Genomic DNA, 24718 nt, shown 5'->3' on the forward strand with positions numbered 1-24718 from the left:
TTCAGAGAGGAGGGCAGTGATGGGGCCAGATCCTTATCTTTTAACTACATGTTGGACTGTCCACCTTCATTTTTGATATTCAGCCAAGATCAGTCCCATGATGACCTTTCTGTTTCCTTTAAAGAAAATGTGAGAACCTCAAACAGTCAGACTCTCACCCGTGAGCGGCTTAGTCTCCCCCCGACGGGACGATGCCCGCAGCCTCACCTTGGGTGCAGTGCTGCCCGTGATGGCAATGCATTTCCCTCCCCACCCCTGTCCCATCCCCACAACCGCACACACCCACCTGCAGGCCTACCTGGGACTGTTGGAGCTGTCGGCCGCCCGGGAGAAGCACAAGGAGTTCTGCGTCCCCATGGTCATGGTTCCCGCCACCGTCTCCAACAACGTGCCCGGCTCCGATTTCAGCATCGGGGCAGACACCGCCCTCAACACCATCACCGACGTGAGTGCTGACAGCAGAGCAGGTGCCGCGGACACTAACCCAGGGCGCCTGGCCCGCTTTTATCTACCTGTGCACTCGAGGCAGAACCAGGGCACTAGGGTGGTTTGCTCAAAAGTTAAAAAAAAAGAAAAAAAAAAAGGTCCAGTGGTTAAGACTCTGCGCTTCCAATGCAGGGAACGCGGGTTCGATCCCTGGTGGGGAGCTAAGATCCCACATGCTGATGCAGCCAAAAAAAAAAAAAAAAAGTCTGACAATCACCGATTCGGCTTCCAAAGATCTTTTGCTACCGTTTTCCTGTGCCACGGCCAGGGTGACATCATCTGTAGTGCAGGTAGTTTTGGGTCACAGTGACGTGGATATTCATTTAAATGCCTGTTTTTTTTTTTTGGCTGAGGTAAATTTACCAAAAGCCTAAAACACATTATTGTGTTAAATCCTGGGTCCACTGGCCCGTGCTTTGATATTCGAGGGTAGAAGCTGGACTAAAGATTTTATAATTTTATTCATTGACCTGAATCCTCTTTTAAACAATCGTATTATTTTTGGTTTCGGCCGATAGCCTCATCCTCATCTTCCCCTTTGTGGACTGGGACGATAAAGCCCATCTAAAATAATATTGATGTTATTTGAATGTGGTTTTTTTTTGTTGTTTTTTTTTTTAGCCAAATGGCCATAACAAAACATAGAAATACCTCTTAATCATTGTATTTGTAAATCACGCTTGGGAAATCACATTGGAGTTTGAAGGTCAGTATCTAACACAGAATGCATCACTCCCTTTTTTCAAAAAATTCGGCATCTAAAATTTTTCAGTAAATTCTAACATTTTATTTTCCTTGCAAGACGTAGATCTTGTGACTGTTTTTCTAAGCATTTTCCCTTAAACCCATCGCATCAAATCTGTCTCTATAGTGCTGGTAGATAAAAGAAAAGCTTTTTGGATAGAATTCTCTATTGGATAGAATTTACCTTGTAAGCAATGCTTGTTTCTTGCTTTCCTGAGCCTCTTAAACTTTCCGCAGTTTCTTTACTGAAAAGCCCTCCAGTGTCGCCTGTGTCCCCACGCTGGACCTCCTGACCCACGTCCCTGCCCGCTTGCCTGCCGCTGCTTGTGCTTCCCCAGTGACACCATCTGTGCTTTCGCTGCTGTGGGACTAATTCAGCTCCTGATCGATGCTCAAGCTCTGAGTTGAAAGGTCATGTCTGTCGCAAAATGAATGTCATCACTGTGTCACTGCTTCTCCTGCATAGCTGGATCTGAATCTGCTCACTCCACGCTTGCAGTAGAGCAACGGAAGTTCATTTCCTAGTTGTCACCTAACTAGACCCCCTTGGGGTGGCAGGGACCCTGGGAGTGGTCGTTGGTGGGTCCTGACCAAGGTCGGTGCTACCACCCTGTGATGTTTCACGCGCCCTCAGGCAGGACGGGATTCTCCCACTTTATAATTCCAGGCTACTTTGCTACAAAGCATGATTTTTCCAGGTGATAAAGATTTCCTACGTGTGTTGTTGAAAATTTGAAAACCAGAATAAGTCCAGGGAAAATTCCAAATGATCCATCCTGCTTCCCTTCGAGGGGTTTTGAGATTATTACGCGACCCTTTACGTTCAGGATTTTATTCATTCAAGTTTCTCGGAGCCAGGCTCACAGTTGTAAAGTGGGCAATGCCTGTCCGTGACTGGGCCAGGGCTGTCCTTACAAGGTAGGTGGAAGTGATGCTCCGAGGGCCTAAGTAGGGTGTCTTGTTCTGGTTCATGAAGGATGGTCAGGGGGCCTGACCCTCCCCAGGCCTGCTCAGTGGATCCTGGAGCTGGGGTGACAGAAGGCCGGGCTGGCGTGTTGAAGTCGCTGGGTTTCTCCCAGGGTTGTGTGTGTTAAGCCACAGTGAGGCTGAGTCTCTTAGGAGGCCTGGGTTCGGGCCTCGGCTGGGCCGGACACTTGCAAGAAGTGGGGCAGCAGGAAGGACCATGCTGGGGGAGGGGCCTGAGGTGGCCAGAATGTCCCCAGGGCCTAGGGTGAGGACCCCGAGGTGGCCTTATGTGGTCAGCTGTCACATCCTCTGGACCCTTAACCACTGTCCTCATGTCACCTCCTTGTCAGCCTGTGTGCTGAGCTTATAGACATGTCACCCGAAACATCCCCAGGGGATTTAATGTCTCGTAAGGTCACGGCGTCTCTGGGGCAGAGTTAATGCCTCAGGGCAGGTTTTTAGGGACTCCACAGGGTGAGGCTGTGCATTGCATCTACTCCTAGAACCAGCTCACTCGTCCCCTTCAGAACCACAGCTGAAGCGACTTCGGGGCTGCCCGGGCCCCGGGAGGTGGCCGTGGCTACAGCTCTGCTGGTGGCCCTGAATTACGTCGGTGTGGGTGGCTCAGCGTCGGCCCCAGGACCTCGGGCTCGCGTCCTGGACAGGGTTTTCCCCGGGCCCCCAGTGTCCCTCCCGTTTTCTTGGAGATCAGAGGAAAAGCAGGGGAGTGATGGTGACCAGAGGGTGGAGAGTACCTGCAGGTGTAGAACCGCCGTCAGATTTCAAGGTGCCGGCGCCCCTGTCCACCCCCTACGTCGTGCGCCCCTGACCCAGAGTATCCCGACGGGGGGGTTCACACAGCCCAGGAGTCCGTCTAAATGTGGGGTTCACGTCCGGATCCGGTGGCCCTGCAGTGGTCCTGAGCTGCGCCGGGCGGAGGAGGGTCCGTGTGGGGTGTGGGAGCCAGGCCGGGTGGAGGGGGCAAGAGGCAGGTGAGCAACCCCCTGGAGCCCCTCACCTTCCTCCCGGCCACTCCCTGGACTAACCCACCGCGGATGCCCCATCCTCGCGTCCTTGGGCTGCAGCCCCCTGAAACTCGGCCTGTTTGGGACTCTAGGGAGTGGATGGGGGGAGAAGTAGGGGGTGGGCAGAGAGCACAGCCCTCCGGGAGGCCTGGATCCATCCTGCCTGTGAATTTTCCTGCAGAAGGCACCCCAAGGTGGTTTTAGGCGGGAGGAATGAAGACAGACGGGGCGGACGCCCATCGGGTGCACGTTCTGCTTTGCATCGGGCTGTGTTTGGAGCTGTGGCACTTGAGTCTCCACTCCTGCACCCCATGTCCCCCCACTTCTGAGTCTCCCTGCACCCCATGTCCTACCACTTCTGAGTCTCTCCTGCACCCTATATCCCCCCACTTCTCAGTCACCTTCACCCCTTCTCCCCCCAGTTGTGAGTCTGCACCCTATGTGCGCCAATTCTGAGTCTCCCCTCCTGCACCCCATGTCCCCCCACTTCTGAGTCTCCCCTCCTGCACCCTCTGTCCCCCCACTACGGAGTCTCCCCTCCTGTACCCCATGTCCCCCCACTTCTGAGTCTGCACGCCATGTGCCCCAATTCTGAGTCTTCCCTCCTGCACCCCATGTCCCCTACTTCTGAGTCCCCCTCCTGCACCCCATGTACCCCCACTTCTGAGTCACCCCAACTTCACCACGTGTCCCCCCAGTTCTGAGTCTGCCCTACTGCACCCCATGTCCCCGTACTGCTGTGTCCCCTCTCCGGCACCCCAGGCACCCCAGTTCTTACTCTGTCTTCACCTAGCTGATTCATTCCCCTGTCTCAGTTAATCTACTGTTGATTCCTCTTAGTGTATTTTTCATTTCAGTTGTATTCTTCACCTGTGTTTGGTTTCTCCTTTATATTTTCTAACTCCGTGTTAAAACCTTGAAATTTCTTGCTCCGATCATCAGTTCTTACCCGAGTTCTTTGATCATCTTTATGATCATTACCTTAAACTCTCTATCGGATAGATTGCCGATCTCTACTTCACTTAGTTTTTCTTTTGGGGTTTTCATCTTATTCCTTCCACATGGTCCTCTATCACCTAATTTTGCCTAATTTTCACTTTTTATTTCTGTGCATTTGGTAGGTTGGTTACATTTCCTGATCTTGGAGAAGTTGCCTTTTGCAGGAGATGTCCTATACATCCCAGCTGCACACATTCCTCTGGTCACCAGAGCTGTATGCTTTAGGGGTGTCCCCTATGTGAGCTATGTGGCTCCTTCTGCTTTGGTGAGCTGACTCCTGAGGGCAGTCTTGTAGGTATGGTCGGCCCCTGGTCTGGTTGGTTGTGAGCCCCTGCTTTATGCCCAGGCTGCCAGCTACAGTTGGAGGGGTCAGGTCACAAGGCAGCTGGCTGTGGAACACTGGGCGGTCTCAGGGCTATGCTGGCTCACTGGTGGGCAGAGCCAGGTTCTGGGGTGTGTGTTTGCAGGGTTCCCAGATCCAGTGTCAGCCTGCTGGTGGATTGGGCCAGTTCCTGACACAGCTGGCTGCAGCTTCTGGGGTGTCCCAAAGCTTGTACTGGTCTGAAGGTGGGTGGGGCTGACTGAGGAGTCCAAAACTCTCAGAGCTGGTGTCAGCCTCCTGGTGGTGGGTTTAGGACCCAGGGGTCCTGGAGTCTGTGCCAGCCTGCCTGTATGTTGGCTGGGTCCCGACAAGTCAGGGTGTGGTGCTGAAGTGGTTCTGCAGTGGGTGTCCACCTGCTGGTGGGTGAAGCCAGGTCCTGGTGCCAGTTCTGTACCCTGTTGTGTGGACCAGGTCCTGAGTCTCTGGCTGCAGGGCTCGGTGTCCCAGAGTCTGTGTCAGAACACTAGTTGGTGGGGTCAAAGCTCAGGGGGACCTAGGGCAGGTGCTGCCCCACTTCTGAGTCTCCCCTCCTGCACCCCATGTCAACCCGCTTCTGAGTCTCTCCTCCTGCACTCCATGTCCCCACACTACTGGGTCCCCCTTGCAACCCGGTAACCCACTTTCTGAGTCTCCCCGCCTGCACCCCATGTCCCCCCAGTTCTGAGTCTCCCCTCCTGCACCCTCTGTCCCCCCACTAATGAGTCTCCACTCCTTTACCCCATGTCCCCCCACTTCTCACTCTGCACCCCATGTGCCCCACTTCTGAGTCTCCCCTCCTGCACCCCATGTCCCCCCACTCTGAGTCACCCTAAATTCACGACTTATCCTCCCAGTTCTGAGTCTCCCCTCCTGCACCCCATATCCTCCTACTGCTGTGTCCCCCCTCCTGCACCCCAGGCACCCCAATTCTGAGTCACCCCAACTTCACCACTTGTCCCCCAGTTCTGAGTTCCCCTCCTGCACCCAATGTCCACCTACTTCTGAGTCTCCCCTCCTGAACCCCATGTCCCCCCACTTCTGAATCACCATAACTTCACCACTTGTACCCCATTTCTGAGTCTCCCCTCCTGCACCCCATGTCCCCCCACTTCTGAGTCTGCACGCCATGTGCCCCAGTTCTGAGTCTCCCCTCCTGCACCCCATTTCACCCCGCTTCTGAGTCTCCCCTCCTGCACTCCATGTCCCCCCACTGCTGGGTCCCCCCTGCAACCCGGTACCCCACCTTCTGAGTCTCCCCTCCTGCACCCCATGTCCCCCCAGTTCTAAGTCACCACACCTTCACCCCTTGTCCTCCCAGTCTGAGACTTAACCCTATGTGCCCCACTTCTGAATCTCCCCTCCTGCACCCCATGTCCCCCCACTTCTGAGTCTCCCCTCCTGCACCCTCTGTCCCCCCACTACTGAGTCTCCCCACCTCTACCCCATGTCCCCCCACTTCTGATTCTGCACGCCATATGCCCCAGTTCTGAGTCTCCCCTCCTGCACCCCATGTCCCCCTACTTCTGAGTCACCCCAACTTCATGACTTATTCCCCCAGTTCTGAGTCTCCCCTCCTGCACCCCATGTCCTCCTACTGCTCTGACACCCTCCTGCACCCCAGGCACCCCAATTCTGAGTCACCCCAACTTCACCACTTGTCCCCCAGTTCTGAGTCTCCCCTCCTGCACCCCATGTCCCCCTACTTCTGACTCTCCCCTCCTGCACCCCATGTCCCCCCACTTCTGAGTCTGCACGCCATGTGCCCTAGTTCTGAGTCTCCCCTCCTGCACCCCATGTCCGCCTACTTCTGAGTCTCCCCTCCTGCACCCCATGTCCCCCCACTTCTGAGTCACCCCAACTTCAACACTTGTCCCCCCAGTTCTGAGTCTCCCCTCCTGCACCCCATGTCCCCCTACCGCTGTGTCCCCCCTCCTGCACCCCAGGCACCCCAATTCTTACTCTGTCTTCACCTAGCTCATTCATTTCCCTGCCTCAGTTAATCTACTGTTGATTCCTCTTAGTGTATTTTTCATTTCAGTTGTATACTTCACCTGTGTTTGGTTTCTTCTTTATATTGTCGAACTCCGTGTTAAAACCCTGAAATTTCTTGCTCCGTTCATCAGTTCTTACCCGAGTTCTTTGATCATCTTTATGATCATTGCCTTAAACTCTCTATCGGATAGATTGCCGATCTCTACTTCACTTAGTTTTTCTTCTGGGGTTTTCATCTTATTCCTTCCACATGGTCCTCTATCACCTAATTTTGCCTAATTTTCAGTTTTTATTTCTGTGCATTTGGTATGTTGGTTACATTTCCTGATCTTGGAGAAGTTGCCTTTTGCAGGAGATGTCCTATACATCCCAGCTGCACACTTCCCTCTGGTCACCAGAGCTGTATGCTTTAGGGGTGTCCCCTATGTGAGCTATGTGGCTCCTTCTGCTTTGGTGAGCTGACTGCTGAGGGCAGTCTTGTAGGTATGGTCGGCCCCTGGTCTGGTTGGTTGTGAGCCCCTGCTTTATGCCCAGGCTGCCAGCTATGGTTGGAGGGGTCAGGTCACAAGGCAGCTGGCTGTGGAACACTGGGCGGTCTCAGGGCTAGTGCTGGCTCACTGGTGGGCAGAGCCAGGTTCTGGGGTGTGCGTTTGCAGCGTTCCCAGATCCAGTGTCAGCCTGCTGGTGGATTGGGCCAGTTCCTGACACAGCTGGCTGCAGCTTCTGGGGTGTCCCAAAGCTTGTACTGGTCTGAAGGTGGTGGGTGGGGCTGACTGAGGAGTCCAAAACTCTCAGAGCTGGTGTCAGCCTGCTGGTGGTGGGTTTAGGACCCAGGGGTCCTGGAGTCTGTGCCAGCCTGCTTGTATGTTGGCTGGGTCCCGACAAGTCAGGGTGTGGTGCTGAGGTGGTTCTGCAGTGGGTGTCCACCTGCTGGTGGGTGAAGCCAGGTCCTGGTGCTAGTTCTGTACCCTGTTGTGTGGACCAGGTCCTGAGTCTCTGGCTGCAGGGCTCGATGTCCCAGAGTCTGTGTCAGAACACTAGTTGGTGGGGTCAAAGCTCAGAGGGACCTAGGGCTGGTGCTGCCCCACTTCTGAGTCTCCCCTCCTGCACCCCATGTCACCCCGCTTCTGAGTCTCCCCTCCTGCACTCCATGTCCCCCACTGCTGGGTCCCCCCTGCAACCCGGAACCCCACCTTCTGAGTCTCCCCTCCTGCACCCCATGTCCCCCCAGTTCTAAGTCACCACACCTTCACCCCTTGTCCTCCCAGATCTGAGACTTCACCCTATGTGCCCCACTTCTTAGTCTACCCTCCTGCACCCCATGTCCCCCCACTTCTGAGTCTCCCCTCCTGCACCCTCTGTCCCCCCACTACTGAGTCTCCCCACCTCTACCCCATGTCCCCCCACTTCTGATTCTGCACGCCATATGCCCCAGTTCTGAGTCTCCCCTCCTGCACCCCATGTCCCCCTACTTCTGAGTCACCCCAACTTCATGACTTATTCCCCCAGTTCTGAGTCTCCCCTCCTGCACCCCATGTCCTCCTACTGCTCTGACACCCTCCTGCACCCCAGGCACCCCAATTCTGAGTCACCCCAACTTCACCACTTGTCCCCCAGTTCTGAGTCTCCCCTCCTGCACCCCATGTCCCCCTACTTCTGACTCTCCCCTCCTGCACCCCATGTCCCCCCACTTCTGAGTCTGCACGCCATGTGCCCTAGTTCTGAGTCTCCCCTCCTGCACCCCATGTCCGCCTATTTCTGAGTCTCCCCTCCTGCACCCCATGTCCCCCCACTTCTGAGTCACCCCAACTTCAACACTTGTCCCCCCAGTTCTGAGTCTCCCCTCCTGCACCCCATGTCCCCCTACCGCTGTGTCCCCCCTCCTGCACCCCAGGCACCCCAATTCTTACTCTGTCTTCACCTAGCTCATTCATTTCCCTGCCTCAGTTAATCTACTGTTGATTCCTCTTAGTGTATTTTTCATTTCAGTTGTATACTTCACCTGTGTTTGGTTTCTTCTTTATATTGTCGAACTCCGTGTTAAAACCCTGAAATTTCTTGCTCTGTTCATCAGTTCTTACCCGAGTTCTTTGATCATCTTTATGATCATTGCCTTAAACTCTCTATCGGATAGATTGCCGATCTCTACTTCACTTAGTTTTTCTTCTGGGGTTTTCATCTTATTCCTTCCACATGGTCCTCTATCACCTAATTTTGCCTAATTTTCAGTTTTTATTTCTGTGCATTTGGTAGGTTGGTTACATTTCCTGATCTTGGAGAAGTTGCCTTTTGCAGGAGATGTCCTATACATCCCAGCTGCACACTTCCCTCTGGTCACCAGAGCTGTATGCTTTAGGGGTGTCCCCTATGTGAGCTATGTGGCTCCTTCTGCTTTGGTGAGCTGACTGCTGAGGGCAGTCTTGTAGGTATGGTCGGCCCCTGGTCTGGTTGGTTGTGAGCCCCTGCTTTATGCCCAGGCTGCCAGCTACGGTTGGAGGGGTCAGGTCACAAGGCAGCTGGCTGTGGAACACTGGGTGGTCTCAGGGCTAGTGCTGGCTCACTGGTGGGCAGAGCCAGGTTCTGGGGTGTGCGTTTGCAGGGTTCCCAGATCCAGTGTCAGCCTGCTGGTGGATTGGGCCAGTTCCTGACACAGCTGGCTGCAGCTTCTGGGGTGTCCCAAAGCTAGTACTGGTCTGAAGGTGGGTGGGGTGACAGAGGAGTCCAAAATTCTCAGAGCTGGTGTCAGCCTGCTGGTGGTGGGTTTAGGACCCAGGGGTCCTGGAGTCTGTGCCAGCCTGCTTGTATGTTGGCTGGGTCCCGACAAGTCAGGGTGTGGTGCTGAGGTGGTTCTGCAGTGGGTGTCCACCTGCTGGTGGGTGAAGCCAGGTCCTGGTGCTAGTTCTGTACCCTGTTGTGTGGACCAGGTCCTGAGTCTCTGGCTGCAGGGCTCGATGTCCCAGAGTCTGTGTCAGAACACTAGTTGGTGGGGTCAAAGCTCAGGGGGACCTAGGGCTGGTGCTACCCCACTTCTGAGTCTCCCCTCCTGCACCCCATGTCCCCCCAGTTCTGAGTCACCACACCTTCACCCCTTATCCCCCCAGTTCTGAGACTGCACCCTATGTGCCCCACTTCTGAATCTCCCCTCCTCCACCCCATGTCCCCCAACTTCTAAGTCTCCCCTCCTGCACCGTCGGTCCCCCCACTACTGAGTCTCCCCTCCTGTACCCCATGTCCCCCCACTTCTGAGTCTGCACGCCATGTGCCCCACTTCTGAGTCTCCACTCCTGCACCCCATGTCTCCCTACCACTGTGTCCCCCCTCCTGCACCCCAGGCACCCCAATTCTGAGTCACCCCAACTTCACCACTTGTCCCCCAGTTCTGAGTCTCCCATCCTGCACCTCATGTCCCCCCACTTCTGAGTCACCCCAACTTCACCACTTGTCCCCCAGTTCTGAGTCTCCCCTCCTGCACCTCATGTCCCCCCACTTCTGAGTCACCCCAACTTCACCACTTGTCCCCCAGTTCTGAGTCTCCCCTCCTGCACCCTATGTCCCCCTACTTCTGAGTCTCCCCTCGTGCACCTCATGTCCCCACACTTCTGAGTCACCCCAAATTCACCACTTGTCCCCCAGTTCTGAGTCTCCCCTCCTCACCCCATATCACCCCGCTTCTGAGTCTCCCCTCCTGCACTCCATGTCCCCCCACTGCTGGGTGCCCCCTGCAACCCGGTACCTCACCTTCTGAATCTCCCCTACTGCACCCCATGTTCCCCCAGTTCTGAGTCACCCCACCTTTGCGCCTTGTCCCCCCAGTTCTGAGACTTCACCCTATGTACCCCACTTCTTAGTCTCCCCTCCTGCACCCCATATCCCCCCACTTCTGAGTCTCCCCTCCTGCACCCTCTGTCCCCCCACTACTGAGTCTCCCCACATCTACCCCATGTCCCCCCACTTCTGATTCTGCACGCCATATGCCCCAGTTCTGAGTCTCCCCTCCTGCACCCCATGTCCCCCCACTTCTGAGTCTCCCCTCCTGCACCCTCTGTGCCCCCACTACTGAGTCTCCCCCACCTCTACCCCATGTCCCCCCACTTCTGATTCTGCATGCCATATGCCCCAGTTCTGAGTCTCCCCTCCTGCAACCCATGTCCCCCCACTTCTGAGTCTCCCCTCCTGCACCCTCTGTCCCCCCACTACTGAGTCTCCCCTCCTGTACCCCATGTCCCCCCACTTCTGAGTCTGCACGCCATGTGCCCCAGTTCTGAGTCTCCCCTCCTGCACCCCATGTCCCCCTACTTCTGAGTCACCCCAACTTCACGACTTATTCCCCCAGTTCTGAGTCTCCCCTCCTGCACCCCATGTTCTCCTACTGCTGTGTCCCCCTCCTGCACCCCAGGCACCCCAATTCTGAGTCACCCCAACTTCACCACTTGTCCCCCAGTTCTGAGTCTCCCCTCCTGGACCCCATGTCCCCCTACTTCTGAGTCTCCCCTCGTGCACCCCATGTCCCCCCACTAATGAATCTGCACGCCATGTGCCCCAGTTCTGACTCTCCCCTCCTGCACCCCTGGTCCCCCTACTGCTGTGTCCCCCCTCCTGCACCCCAGGCACCCCAATTCTTACTCTGTCTTCACCTAGCTGATTCATTCCCCTGCCTCAGTTAATCTACTGTTGATTCCTCTTAGTGTATTTTTCATTTCAGTTGTATTCTTCACCTGTTTTGGTTTCTCCTTTATATTTTCGAACTCCGTGTTAAAACCTTGAAATTTCTTGCTCCGTTCATCAGTTCTTACCCGAGTTCTTTGATCATCTTTATGATCATTGCCTTAAACTCTCTATCGGATAGATTGCCGATCTCTACTTCACTTAGTTTTTCTTCTGGGGTTTTCATCTTATTCCTTCCACATGGTCCTCTATCACCTAATTTTGCCTAATTTTCAGTTTTTATTTCTGTGCATTTGGTAGGTTGGTTACATTTCCTGATCTTGGAGAAGTTGCCTTTTGCAGGAGATGTCCTATACATCCCAGCTGCACACTTCCCTCTGGTCACCAGAGCTGTATGCTTTAGGGGTGTCCCCTATGTGAGCTATGTGGCTCCTTCTGCCTTGGTGAGCTGACTGCTGAGGGCAGTCTTGTAGGTATGGTCGGCCCCTGGTCTGGTTGGTTGTGAGCCCCTGCTTTATGCCCAGGCTGCCAGCTACGGTTGGAGGGGTCAGGTCACAAGGCAGCTGGCTGTGGAACACTGGGCGGTCTCAGGGCTACTGCTGGCTCACTGGTGGGCAGAGCCAGGTTCTGGGGTGTGCGTTTGCAGCGTTCCCAGATCCAGTGTCAGCCTGCTGGTGGATTGGGCCAGTTCATGACACAGCTGGCTGCAGCTTCTGGGGTGTCCCAAAGCTTGTACTGGTCTGAAGGTGGTGGGTGGGGCTGACTGAGGAGTCCAAAACTCTCAGAGCTGGTGTCAGCCTGCTGGTGGTGGGTTTAGGACCCAGGGGTCCTGGAGTCTGTGCCAGCCTGCCTGTATGTTGGCTGGGTCCCGACAAGTCAGGGTGTGGTGCTGAAGTGGTTCTGCAGTGGGTGTCCACCTGCTGGTGGGTGAAGCCAGGTCCTGGTGCCAGTTCTGTACCCTGTTGTGTGGACCAGGTCCTGAGTCTCTGGCTGCAGGGCTCGGTGTCCCAGAGTCTGTGTCAGAACACTAGTTGGTGGGGTCAAAGCTCAGGGGGACCTAGGGCTGGTGCTGCCCCACTTCTGAGTCTCCCCTCCTGCACCCCAGGTCAGCCCACTTCTGAGTCTCCCCTCCTGCACTCCATGTCCCCCCACTGGGTCCCCCCTGCAACCCGGTACCCCACCTTCTGAGTCTCCCCTCCTGCACCCCATGTCCCCCCAGTTCTGAGTCACCACACCTTCACCCCTTCTCCCCCCAGTTCTGAGACTGCACCCTATGTGCCCCACTTCTGAATCTCCCCTCCTGCACCCCATATGCCTCCACTTCTAAGTCTCCCCTCCTGCACCCTCTGTCCCCCCACTACTGAGTCTCCCCTCCTGTACCCCTTGTCCCCCCACTTCTGAGTCTGCACGCCATGTGCCCCACTTCTGAGTCTCCCCTCCTGCAGCCCATGTCCCCCTACCACTGTGTCCTCCCTCCTGCACCCCAGGCACCCCAATTCTGAGTCACTCCAACTTCACCACTTGTCCCCCAGTTCTGAGTCTCCCCTCCTGCACCTCATGTCCCCCCACTTCTGAGTCACCCCAACTTCACCACTTGTCCCCCAGTTCTGAGTCTCCCCTCCTCACCCCATATCACCCCACTTCTGAGTCTCCCCTCCTGCACTCCATGTCCCCCCACTGCTGGGTGCCCCCTGCAACCCGGTACCTCACCTTCTGAGTCTCCCCTCCTGCACCTCATGTCCCCCTACTTCTGAGTCACCCCAACTTCACGACTTATTCCCCCAGTTCTGAGTCTCCCCTCCTGCACCCCATGTCCTCCTACTGCTGTGTCCCCCTCCTGCACCCCAGGCACCCCAATTCTGAGTCACCCCAACTTCACCACTTGTCCCCCAGTTCTGAGTCTCCCCTCCTGCACCCCATGTCCCCCTACTTCTGACTCTCCCCTCCTGCACCCCATGTCCCCCCACTTCTGAGTCTGCACGCCATGTGCCCTCGTTCTGAGTCTCCCCTCCTGCACCCCATGTCCGCCTACTTCTGAGTCTCCCCTCCTGCACCCCATGTCCCCCCACTTCTGAGTCACCCCAACTTCAACACTTGTCCCCCCAGTTCTGAGTCTCCCCTCCTCACCCCATATCACCCCACTTCTGAGTCTCCCCTCCTGCACTCCATGTCCCCCCACTGCTGGGTGCCCCCTGCAACCCGGTACCTCACCTTCTGAGTCTCCCCTACTGCACCCCATGTTCCCCCAGTTCTGAGTCACCCCACCTTCACCACTTGTCCCCCCAGTTCTGAGACTTCACCCTATGTGCCCCACTTCTTAGTCTCCCCTCCTGCACCCCATGTCCCCCCACTTCTGAGTCTCCCCTCCTGCACCCTCTGTCCCCCCACTACTGAGTCTCCCCACCTCTACCCCATGTCCCCCCACTTCTGATTCTGCACGCCATATGCCCCAGTTCTGAGTCTCCCCTCCTGCACCCCATGTCCCCCCACTTCTGAGTCTCCCCTCCTGCACCCTCTGTTCCCCCACTACTGAGTCTCCCCACCTCTACCCCATGTCCCCCCACTTCTGATTCTGCACGCCATATGCCCCAGTTCTGAGTCTCCCCTCCTGCACCCCATGTCCCCCTACTTCTGAGTCACCCCAACTTCACGACTTATTCCCCCAGTTCTGAGTCTCCCCTCCTGCACCCCATGTTCTCCTACTGCTGTGTCCCCCTCCTGCACCCCAGGCACCCCAATTCTGAGTCACCCCAACTTCACCACTTGTCCCCCAGTTCTGAGTCTCCCCTCCTGCACCCCATGTCCCCCCACTTCTGAGTCACCCCAACTTCAACACTTGTCCCCCCAGTTCTGAGTCTCCCCTCCTGCACCCCATGTCCCCCTACCGCTGTGTCCCCCCTCCTGCACCCCAGGCACCCCAATTCTTACTCTGTCTTCACCTAGCTCATTCATTTCCCTGCCTCAGTTAATCTACTGTTGATTCCTCTTAGTGTATTTTTCATTTCAGTTGTATACTTCACCTGTGTTTGGTTTCTTCTTTATATTGTCGAACTCCGTGTTAAAACCCTGAAATTTCTTGCTCCGTTCATCAGTTCTTACCCGAGTTCTTTGATCATCTTTATGATCATTGCCTTAAACTCTCTATCGGATAGATTGCCGATCTCTACTTCACTTAGTTTTTCTTCTGGGGTTTTCATCTTATTCCTTCCACATGGTCCTCTATCACCTAATTTTGCCTAATTTTCAGTTTTTATTTCTGTGCATTTGGTAGGTTGGTTACATTTCCTGATCTTGGAGAAGTTGCCTTTTGCAGGAGATGTCCTATACATCCCAGCTGCACACTTCCCTCTGGTCACCAGAGCTGTATGCTTTAGGGGTGTCCCCTATGTGAGCTATGTGGCTCCTTCTGCTTTGGTGAGCTGACTGCTGAGGGCAGTCTTGTAGGTATGGTCGGCCCCTGGTCTGGTTGGTTGTGAGCCCCTGCTTTATGCCCAGGCTGCCAGCTACGGTTGGAGGGGTCAGGTCACAAGGCAGCTGGCTGTGGAACACTGGGTGGTCTCAGGGCTAGTGCTGGCTCACTGGTGGGCAGAGCCAGGTTCTGGGGTGTGCGTTTGCAGGGTTCCCAGATCCAGTGTCAGCCTGCTGGTGGATTGGGCCAGTTCCTGACACAGCTGGCTGCAGCTTCTGGGGTGTCCCAAAGCTAGTACTGGTCTGAAGGTCGGTGGGGTGACTGAGGAGTCCAAAACTCTCAGAGCTGGTGTCAGCCTGCTGGTGGTGGGTTTAGGACCCAGGGGTCCTGGAGTCTGTGCCAGCCTGCTTGTATGTTGGCTGGGTCCCGACAAGTCAGGGTGTGGTGCTGAGGTGGTTCTGCAGTGGGTGTCCACCTGCTGGTGGGTGAAGCCAGGTCCTGGTGCTAGTTCTGTACCCTGTTGTGTGGACCAGGTCCTGAGTCTCTGGCTGCAGGGCTCGATGTCCCAGAGTCTGTGTCAGAACACTAGTTGGTGGGGTCAAAGCTCAGGGGGACCTAGGGCTGGTGCTGCCCCACTTCTGAGTCTCCCCTCATGCACCCCATGTCACCCCGCTTCTGAGTCTCCCCTCCTGCACTCCATGTCCCCCCACTGCTTGGTCCCCCCTGCAACCCGGTACCCCACCTTCTGAGTCTCCCCTCCTGCACCCCATGTCCCCCCAGTTCTAAGTCACCACACCTTCACCCCTTGTCCTCCCAGTTCTGAGACTTAACCCTATGTGCCCCACTACTGAATCTCCCCTCCTGCACCCCATGTCCCCCCACTTCTGAGTCTCCCCTCCTGCACCCTCTGTCCCCCCACTACTGAGTCTCCCCTCCTGTACCCCATGTCCCCCCACTTCTGAGTCTGCACGCCATGTGCCCCAGTTCTGAGTCTCCCCTCCTGCACCCCATGTCCCCCTACTTCTGAGTCACCCCAACTTCACGACTTATTCCCCCAGTTCGGAGTCTCCCCTCTTGCACCCCATGTCCTCCTACTGCTGTGTCCCCCTCCTGCACCCCAGGCACCCCAATTCTGAGTCACCCCAACTTCACCACTTGTCCCCCAGTTCTGAGTCTCCCCTCCTGCACCCCATGTCCCCCCTGCAACCCGGTACCCCACCTTCTGAGTCTCCCCTCCTGCACCCCATGTCCCCCCAGTTCTGAGTCACCACACCTTCACCCCTTCTCCCCCCAGTTCTGAGACTGCACCCTATGTGCCCCACTTCTGAATCTCCCCTCCTGCACCCCATGTTCCCCCAGTTCTGAGTCACCCCACCTTCACCCCTTGTCCCCCCAGTTCTGAGACTGCACCCTATGTGCCCCACTTCTGAATCTCCCCTCCTGCACCCCATGTCCCCCCACCTTCTGAGTCTCCCCTCCTGCACCCTCTGTCCCCCCACTACTGAGTCTCCCCTCCTGCACCCCATGTCCCCCTACCACTGTGTCCTCCCTCCTGCACCCCAGGCACCCCAATTCTGAGTCACTCCAACTTCACCACTTGTCCCCCAGTTCTGAGTCTCCCCTCCTGCACCTCATTTCCCCCCACTTCTGAGTCACCCCAACTTCACCACTTGTCCCCCACTTCTGAGTCTCCCCTCCTGCACTCCATGTCCCCCCACTGCTTGGTGCCCCCTGCAACCCGGTACCTCACCTTCTGAGTCTCCCCTACTGCACCCCATGTCCCCCCAGTTGAGTCACCCCACCTTCACCCCTTGTCCCCCCAGTTCTGAGACTTCACCCTATGTGCCCCACTTCTTAGTCTCCCCTCCTGCACCCCATGTCCCCCCACTTCTGAGTCTCCCCACCTCTACCCCATGTCCCCCCACTTCTGATTCTGCACGCCATATGCCCCAGTTCTGAGTCTCCCCTCGTGTACCCCATGTCCCCCCACTTCTGAGTCTCCCCTCCTGCACCCTCTGTCCCCCCACTACTGAGTCTCCCCACCTCTACCCCATGTCCCCCCACTTCTGATTCTGCACGCCATATGCCCCAGTTCTGAGTCTCCCCTCCTGCACCCCATGTCCCCCCACTTCTGAGTCTCCCCTCCTGCACCCTCTGTCCCCCCACTACTGAGTCTCCCCACCTCTACCCCATGTCCCCCCACTTCTGATTCTGCACGCCATATGCCCCAGTTCTGAGTCTCCCCTCCTGCACCCCATGTCCCCCTACTTCTGAGTCACCCCAACTTCACGACTTATTCCCCCAGTTCTGAGTCTCCCCTCCTGCACCCCATGTCCTCCTACTGCTGTGTCCCCCTCCTGCACCCCAGGCACCCCAATTCTGCGTCACCCCAACTTCACCACTTGTCCCCCAGTTCTGAGTCTCCCCTCCTGCACCCCATGTCCCCCCACTTCTGAGTCACCCCAACTTCAACACTTGTCCCCCCAGTTCTGAGTCTCCCCTCCTGCACCCCATGTCCCCCTACCGCTGTGTCCCCCCTCCTGCACCCCAGGCACCCCAATTCTTACTCTGTCTTCACCTAGCTCATTCATTTCCCTGCCTCAGTTAATCTACTGTTGATTCCTCTTAGTGTATTTTTCATTTCAGTTGTATACTTCACCTGTGTTTGGTTTCTTCTTTATATTGTCGAACTCCGTGTTAAAACCCTGAAATTTCTTGCTCCGTTCATCAGTTCTTACCCGAGTTCTTTGATCATCTTTATGATCATTGCCTTAAACTCTCTATCGGATAGATTGCCGATCTCTACTTCACTTAGTTTTTCTTCTGGGGTTTTCATCTTATTCCTTCCACATGGTCCTCTATCACCTAATTTTGCCTAATTTTCAGTTTTTATTTCTGTGCATTTGGTAGGTTGGTTACATTTCCTGATCTTGGAGAAGTTGCCTTTTGCAGGAGATGTCCTATACATCCCAGCTGCACACTTCCCTCTGGTCACCAGAGCTCTATGCTTTAGGGGTGTCCCCTATGTGAGCTATGTGGCTCCTTCTGCTTTGGTGAGCTGACTGCTAAGGGCAGTCTTGTAGGTATGGTCGGCCCCTGGTCTGGTTGGTTGTGAGCCCCTGCTTTATGCCCAGGCTGCCAGCTACGGTTGGAAGGGTCAGGTCACAAGGCAGCTGGCTGTGGAACACTGGGCGGTCTCAGGGCTAGTGCTGGCTCACTGGTGGGCAGAGCCAGGTTCTGGGGTGTGCGTTTGCAGCGTTCCCAGATCCAGTGTCAGCCTGCTGGTGGATTGGGCCAGTTCCTGACACAGCTGGCTGCAGCTTCTGGGGTGTCCCAAAGCTTGTACTGGTCTGAAGGTGGTGGGTGGGGCTGACTGAGGAGTCCAAAACTCTCAGAGCTGGTGTCAGCCTGCTGGTGGTGGGTTTAGGACCCAGGGGTCCTGGAGTCTGTGCCAGCCTGCCTGTATGTTGGCTGGGTCCCGACAAGTCAGGGTGTGGTGCTGAAGTGGTTCTGCAGTGGGTGTCCACCTGCTGGTGGGTGAAGCCAGGTCCTGGTGCCAGTTCTGTACCCTGTTGTGTGGACCAGGTCCTGAGTCTCTGGCTGCAGGGCTCGGTGTCCCAGAGTCTGTGTCAGAACACTAGTTGGTGGGGTCAAAGCTCAGAGGGACCTAGGGCTGGTGCTGCCCCACTTCTGAGTCTCCCCTCATGCACCCCATGTCACCCCACTTCTGAGTCTCCCCTCCTGCACTCCATGTCCCCCCACTGGGTCCCCCCTGCAACCCGGTACCCCACCTTCTGAGTCTCCCCTCCTGCACCCCATGTCCCCCCAGTTCTGAGTCACCACACCTTCACCCCTTCACCCCCCAGTTCTGAGACTGCACCCTATGTGCCCCACTTCTGAATCTCCCCTCCTGCACCCCATGTCCCCCCACCTTCTGAGTCTCCCCTCCTGCACCCTCTGTCCCCCCACTACTGAGTCTCCCCTCCTGTACCCCTTGTCCCCCCACTTCTGAGTCTGCACGCCATGTGCCCCACTTCTGAGTCTCCCCTCCTGCACCCCATGTCCCCCTACCACTGTGTCCTCCCTCCTGCACCCCAGGCACCCCAATTCTGAGTCACTCCAACTTCACCACTTGTCCCCCAGTTCTGAGTCTCCCCTCCTGCACCTCATGTCCCCCCACTTCTGAGTCACCCCAACTTCACTTGTCCCCCAATTCTGAGTCTCCCCTCCTCACCCCATATCACCCCACTTCTGAGTCTCCCCTCCTGCACTCCATGTCCCCCCACTGCTGGGTGCCCCCTGCAACCCGGTACCTCACCTTCTGAGTCTTCCCTACTGCACCCCATGTTCCCCCAGTTCTGAGTCACCCCACCTTCACCCCTTGTCCCCCCAGTTCTGAGACTTCACCCTATGTGCCCCACTTCTTAGTCTCCCCTCCTGCACCCTCTGTCCCCCCACTACTGAGTCTCCCCACCTCTACCCCATGTCCCCCCACTTCTGATTCTGCACGCCATATGCCCCAGTTCTGAGTCTCCCCTCTTGCACCCCATGTCCCCCTACTTCTGAGTCACCCCAACTTCATGACTTATTCCCCCAGTTCTGAGTCTCCCCTCCTGCACCCCATGTCCTCCTACTGCTCTGACACCCTCCTGCACCCCAGGCACCCCAATTCTGAGTCACCCCAACTTCACCACTTGTCCCCCAGTTCTGAGTCTCCCCTCCTGCACCCCATGTCCGCCTACTTCTGAGTCTCCCCTCCTGCACCCCATGTCCCCCCACTTCTGAGTCTGCACGCCATGTGCCCTAGTTCTGAGTCTCCCCTCCTGCACCCCATGTCCGCCTACTTCTGAGTCTCCCCTCCTGCACCCCATGTCCCCCCACTTCTGAGTCACCCCAACTTCAACACTTGTCCCCCCAGTTCTGAGTCTCCCCTCCTGCACCCCATGTCCCCCTACCGCTGTGTCCCCCCTCCTGCACCCCAGGCACCCCAATTCTTACTCTGTCTTCACCTAGCTCATTCATTTCCCTGCCTCAGTTAATCTACTGTTGATTCCTCTTAGTGTATTTTTCATTTCAGTTGTATACTTCACCTGTGTTTGGTTTCTTCTTTATATTGTCGAACTCCGTGTTAAAACCCTGAAATTTCTTGCTCCGTTCATCAGTTCTTACCCGAGTTCTTTGATCATCTTTATGATCATTGCCTTAAACTCTCTATCGGATAGATTGCCGATCTCTACTTCACTTAGTTTTTCTTCTGGGGTTTTCATCTTATTCCTTCCACATGGTCCTCTATCACCTAATTTTGCCTAATTTTCAGTTTTTATTTCTGTGCATTTGGTAGGTTGGTTACATTTCCTGATCTTGGAGAAGTTGCCTTTTGCAGGAGATGTCCTATACATCCCAGCTGCACACTTCCCTCTGGTCACCAGAGCTGTATGCTTTAGGGGTGTCCCCTATGTGAGCTATGTGGCTCCTTCTGCTTTGGTGAGCTGACTGCTAAGGGCAGTCTTGTAGGTATGGTCGGCCCCTGGTCTGGTTGGTTGTGAGCCCCTGCTTTATGCCCAGGCTGCCAGCTACGGTTGGAAGGGTCAGGTCACAAGGCAGCTGGCTGTGGAACACTGGGCGGTCTCAGGGCTAGTGCTGGCTCACTGGTGGGCAGAGCCAGGTTCTGGGGTGTGCGTTTGCAGCGTTCCCAGATCCAGTGTCAGCCTGCTGGTGGATTGGGCCAGTTCCTGACACAGCTGGCTGCAGCTTCTGGGGTGTCCCAAAGCTTGTACTGGTCTGAAGGTGGTGGGTGGGGCTGACTGAGGAGTCCAAAACTCTCAGAGCTGGTGTCAGCCTGCTGGTGGTGGGTTTAGGACCCAGGGGTCCTGGAGTCTGTGCCAGCCTGCCTGTATGTTGGCTGGGTCCCGACAAGTCAGGGTGTGGTGCTGAAGTGGTTCTGCAGTGGGTGTCCACCTGCTGGTGGGTGAAGCCAGGTCCTGGTGCCAGTTCTGTACCCTGTTGTGTGGACCAGGTCCTGAGTCTCTGGCTGCAGGGCTCGGTGTCCCAGAGTCTGTGTCAGAACACTAGTTGGTGGGGTCAAAGCTCAGAGGGACCTAGGGCTGGTGCTGCCCCACTTCTGAGTCTCCCCTCATGCACCCCATGTCACCCCACTTCTGAGTCTCCCCTCCTGCACTCCATGTCCCCCCACTGGGTCCCCCCTGCAACCCGGTACCCCACCTTCTGAGTCTCCCCTCCTGCACCCCATGTCCCCCCAGTTCTGAGTCACCACACCTTCACCCCTTCACCCCCCAGTTCTGAGACTGCACCCTATGTGCCCCACTTCTGAATCTCCCCTCCTGCACCCCATGTCCCCCCACCTTCTGAGTCTCCCCTCCTGCACCCTCTGTCCCCCCACTACTGAGTCTCCCCTCCTGTACCCCTTGTCCCCCCACTTCTGAGTCTGCACGCCATGTGCCCCACTTCTGAGTCTCCCCTCCTGCACCCCATGTCCCCCTACCACTGTGTCCTCCCTCCTGCACCCCAGGCACCCCAATTCTGAGTCACTCCAACTTCACCACTTGTCCCCCAGTTCTGAGTCTCCCCTCCTGCACCTCATGTCCCCCCACTTCTGAGTCACCCCAACTTCACTTGTCCCCCAATTCTGAGTCTCCCCTCCTCACCCCATATCACCCCACTTCTGAGTCTCCCCTCCTGCACTCCATGTCCCCCCACTGCTGGGTGCCCCCTGCAACCCGGTACCTCACCTTCTGAGTCTTCCCTACTGCACCCCATGTTCCCCCAGTTCTGAGTCACCCCACCTTCACCCCTTGTCCCCCCAGTTCTGAGACTTCACCCTATGTGCCCCACTTCTTAGTCTCCCCTCCTGCACCCTCTGTCCCCCCACTACTGAGTCTCCCCACCTCTACCCCATGTCCCCCCACTTCTGATTCTGCACGCCATATGCCCCAGTTCTGAGTCTCCCCTCCTGCACCCCATGTCCCCCTACTTCTGAGTCACCCCAACTTCATGACTTATTCCCCCAGTTCTGAGTCTCCCCTCCTGCACCCCATGTCCTCCTACTGCTCTGACACCCTCCTGCACCCCAGGCACCCCAATTCTGAGTCACCCCAACTTCACCACTTGTCCCCCAGTTCTGAGTCTCCCCTCCTGCACCCCATGTCCGCCTACTTCTGAGTCTCCCCTCCTGCACCCCATGTCCCCCCACTTCTGAGTCTGCACGCCATGTGCCCTAGTTCTGAGTCTCCCCTCCTGCACCCCATGTCCGCCTACTTCTGAGTCTCCCCTCCTGCACCCCATGTCCCCCCACTTCTGAGTCACCCCAACTTCAACACTTGTCCCCCCAGTTCTGAGTCTCCCCTCCTGCACCCCATGTCCCCCTACCACTGTGTCCCCCCTCCTGCACCCCAGGCACCCCAATTCTTACTCTGTCTTCACCTAGCTCATTCATTTCCCTGCCTCAGTTAATCTACTGTTGATTCCTCTTAGTGTATTTTTCATTTCAGTTGTATACTTCACCTGTGTTTGGTTTCTTCTTTATATTGTCGAACTCCGTGTTAAAACCCTGAAATTTCTTGCTCCGTTCATCAGTTCTTACCCGAGTTCTTTGATCATCTTTATGATCATTGCCTTAAACTCTCTATCGGATAGATTGCCGATCTCTACTTCACTTAGTTTTTCTTCTGGGGTTTTCATCTTATTCCTTCCACATGGTCCTCTATCACCTAATTTTGCCTAATTTTCAGTTTTTATTTCTGTGCATTTGGTAGGTTGGTTACATTTCCTGATCTTGGAGAAGTTGCCTTTTGCAGGAGATGTCCTATACATCCCAGCTGCACACTTCCCTCTGGTCACCAGAGCTGTATGCTTTAGGGGTGTCCCCTATGTGAGCTATGTGGCTCCTTCTGCTTTGGTGAGCTGACTGCTAAGGGCAGTCTTGTAGGTATGGTCGGCCCCTGGTCTGGTTGGTTGTGAGCCCCTGCTTTATGCCCAGGCTGCCAGCTACGGTTGGAAGGGTCAGGTCACAAGGCAGCTGGCTGTGGAACACTGGGCGGTCTCAGGGCTAGTGCTGGCTCACTGGTGGGCAGAGCCAGGTTCTGGGGTGTGCGTTTGCAGCGTTCCCAGATCCAGTGTCAGCCTGCTGGTGGATTGGGCCAGTTCCTGACACAGCTGGCTGCAGCTTCTGGGGTGTCCCAAAGCTTGTACTGGTCTGAAGGTGGTGGGTGGGGCTGACTGAGGAGTCCAAAACTCTCAGAGCTGGTGTCAGCCTGCTGGTGGTGGGTTTAGGACCCAGGGGTCCTGGAGTCTGTGCCAGCCTGCCTGTATGTTGGCTGGGTCCCGACAAGTCAGGGTGTGGTGCTGAAGTGGTTCTGCAGTGGGTGTCCACCTGCTGGTGGGTGAAGCCAGGTCCTGGTGCCAGTTCTGTACCCTGTTGTGTGGACCAGGTCCTGAGTCTCTGGCTGCAGGGCTCGGTGTCCCAGAGTCTGTGTCAGAACACTAGTTGGTGGGGTCAAAGCTCAGAGGGACCTAGGGCTGGTGCTGCCCCACTTCTGAGTCTCCCCTCATGCACCCCATGTCACCCCACTTCTGAGTCTCCCCTCCTGCACTCCATGTCCCCCCACTGGGTCCCCCCTGCAACCCGGTACCCCACCTTCTGAGTCTCCCCTCCTGCACCCCATGTCCCCCCAGTTCTGAGTCACCACACCTTCACCCCTTCACCCCCCAGTTCTGAGACTGCACCCTATGTGCCCCACTTCTGAATCTCCCCTCCTGCACCCCATGTCCCCCCACCTTCTGAGTCTCCCCTCCTGCACCCTCTGTCCCCCCACTACTGAGTCTCCCCTCCTGTACCCCTTGTCCCCCCACTTCTGAGTCTGCACGCCATGTGCCCCACTTCTGAGTCTCCCCTCCTGCACCCCATGTCCCCCTACCACTGTGTCCTCCCTCCTGCACCCCAGGCACCCCAATTCTGAGTCACTCCAACTTCACCACTTGTCCCCCAGTTCTGAGTCTCCCCTCCTGCACCTCATGTCCCCCCACTTCTGAGTCACCCCAACTTCACTTGTCCCCCAATTCTGAGTCTCCCCTCCTCACCCCATATCACCCCACTTCTGAGTCTCCCCTCCTGCACTCCATGTCCCCCCACTGCTGGGTGCCCCCTGCAACCCGGTACCTCACCTTCTGAGTCTTCCCTACTGCACCCCATGTTCCCCCAGTTCTGAGTCACCCCACCTTCACCCCTTGTCCCCCCAGTTCTGAGACTTCACCCTATGTGCCCCACTTCTTAGTCTCCCCTCCTGCACCCTCTGTCCCCCCACTACTGAGTCTCCCCACCTCTACCCCATGTCCCCCCACTTCTGATTCTGCACGCCATATGCCCCAGTTCTGAGTCTCCCCTCTTGCACCCCATGTCCCCCTACTTCTGAGTCACCCCAACTTCATGACTTATTCCCCCAGTTCTGAGTCTCCCCTCCTGCACCCCATGTCCTCCTACTGCTGTGTCCCCCTCCTGCACCCCAGGCACCCCAATTCTGAGTCACCCCAACTTCACCACTTGTCCCCCAGTTCTGAGTCTCCCCTCCTGCACCCCATGTCCGCCTACTTCTGAGTCTCCCCTCCTGCACCCCATGTCCCCCCACTTCTGAGTCTGCACGCCATGTGCCCTAGTTCTGAGTCTCCCCTCCTGCACCCCATGTCCGCCTACTTCTGAGTCTCCCCTCCTGCACCCCATGTCCCCCCACTTCTGAGTCACCCCAACTTCAACACTTGTCCCCCCAGTTCTGAGTCTCCCCTCCTGCACCCCATGTCCCCCTACCGCTGTGTCCCCCCTCCTGCACCCCAGGCACCCCAATTCTTACTCTGTCTTCACCTAGCTCATTCATTTCCCTGCCTCAGTTAATCTACTGTTGATTCCTCTTAGTGTATTTTTCATTTCAGTTGTATACTTCACCTGTGTTTGGTTTCTTCTTTATATTGTCGAACTCCGTGTTAAAACCCTGAAATTTCTTGCTCCGTTCATCAGTTCTTACCCGAGTTCTTTGATCATCTTTATGATCATTGCCTTAAACT

General features: G+C 56.2%; 1 protein-coding gene across 1 annotated transcript in view; it reads left to right on the forward strand.

Moving 5' to 3' along the window:
- The window catches only part of PFKP (phosphofructokinase, platelet), a 139536-nt gene that overhangs the window by 49550 nt on the left and 65268 nt on the right, over positions 1-24718 (forward strand). Inside the window, exon 16 of the mRNA XM_082833391.1 lies at positions 293-445. Coding sequence (XP_082689517.1) covers positions 293-445 — 153 coding nt within the window. The remainder of the gene's footprint in view (positions 1-292; positions 446-24718) is intronic.

This window comes from Leucopleurus acutus (assembly GCF_964270905.1).
Source record: "Leucopleurus acutus genome assembly, chromosome: 1".
Taxonomy (NCBI): domain Eukaryota; kingdom Metazoa; phylum Chordata; class Mammalia; order Artiodactyla; family Delphinidae; genus Leucopleurus; species Leucopleurus acutus.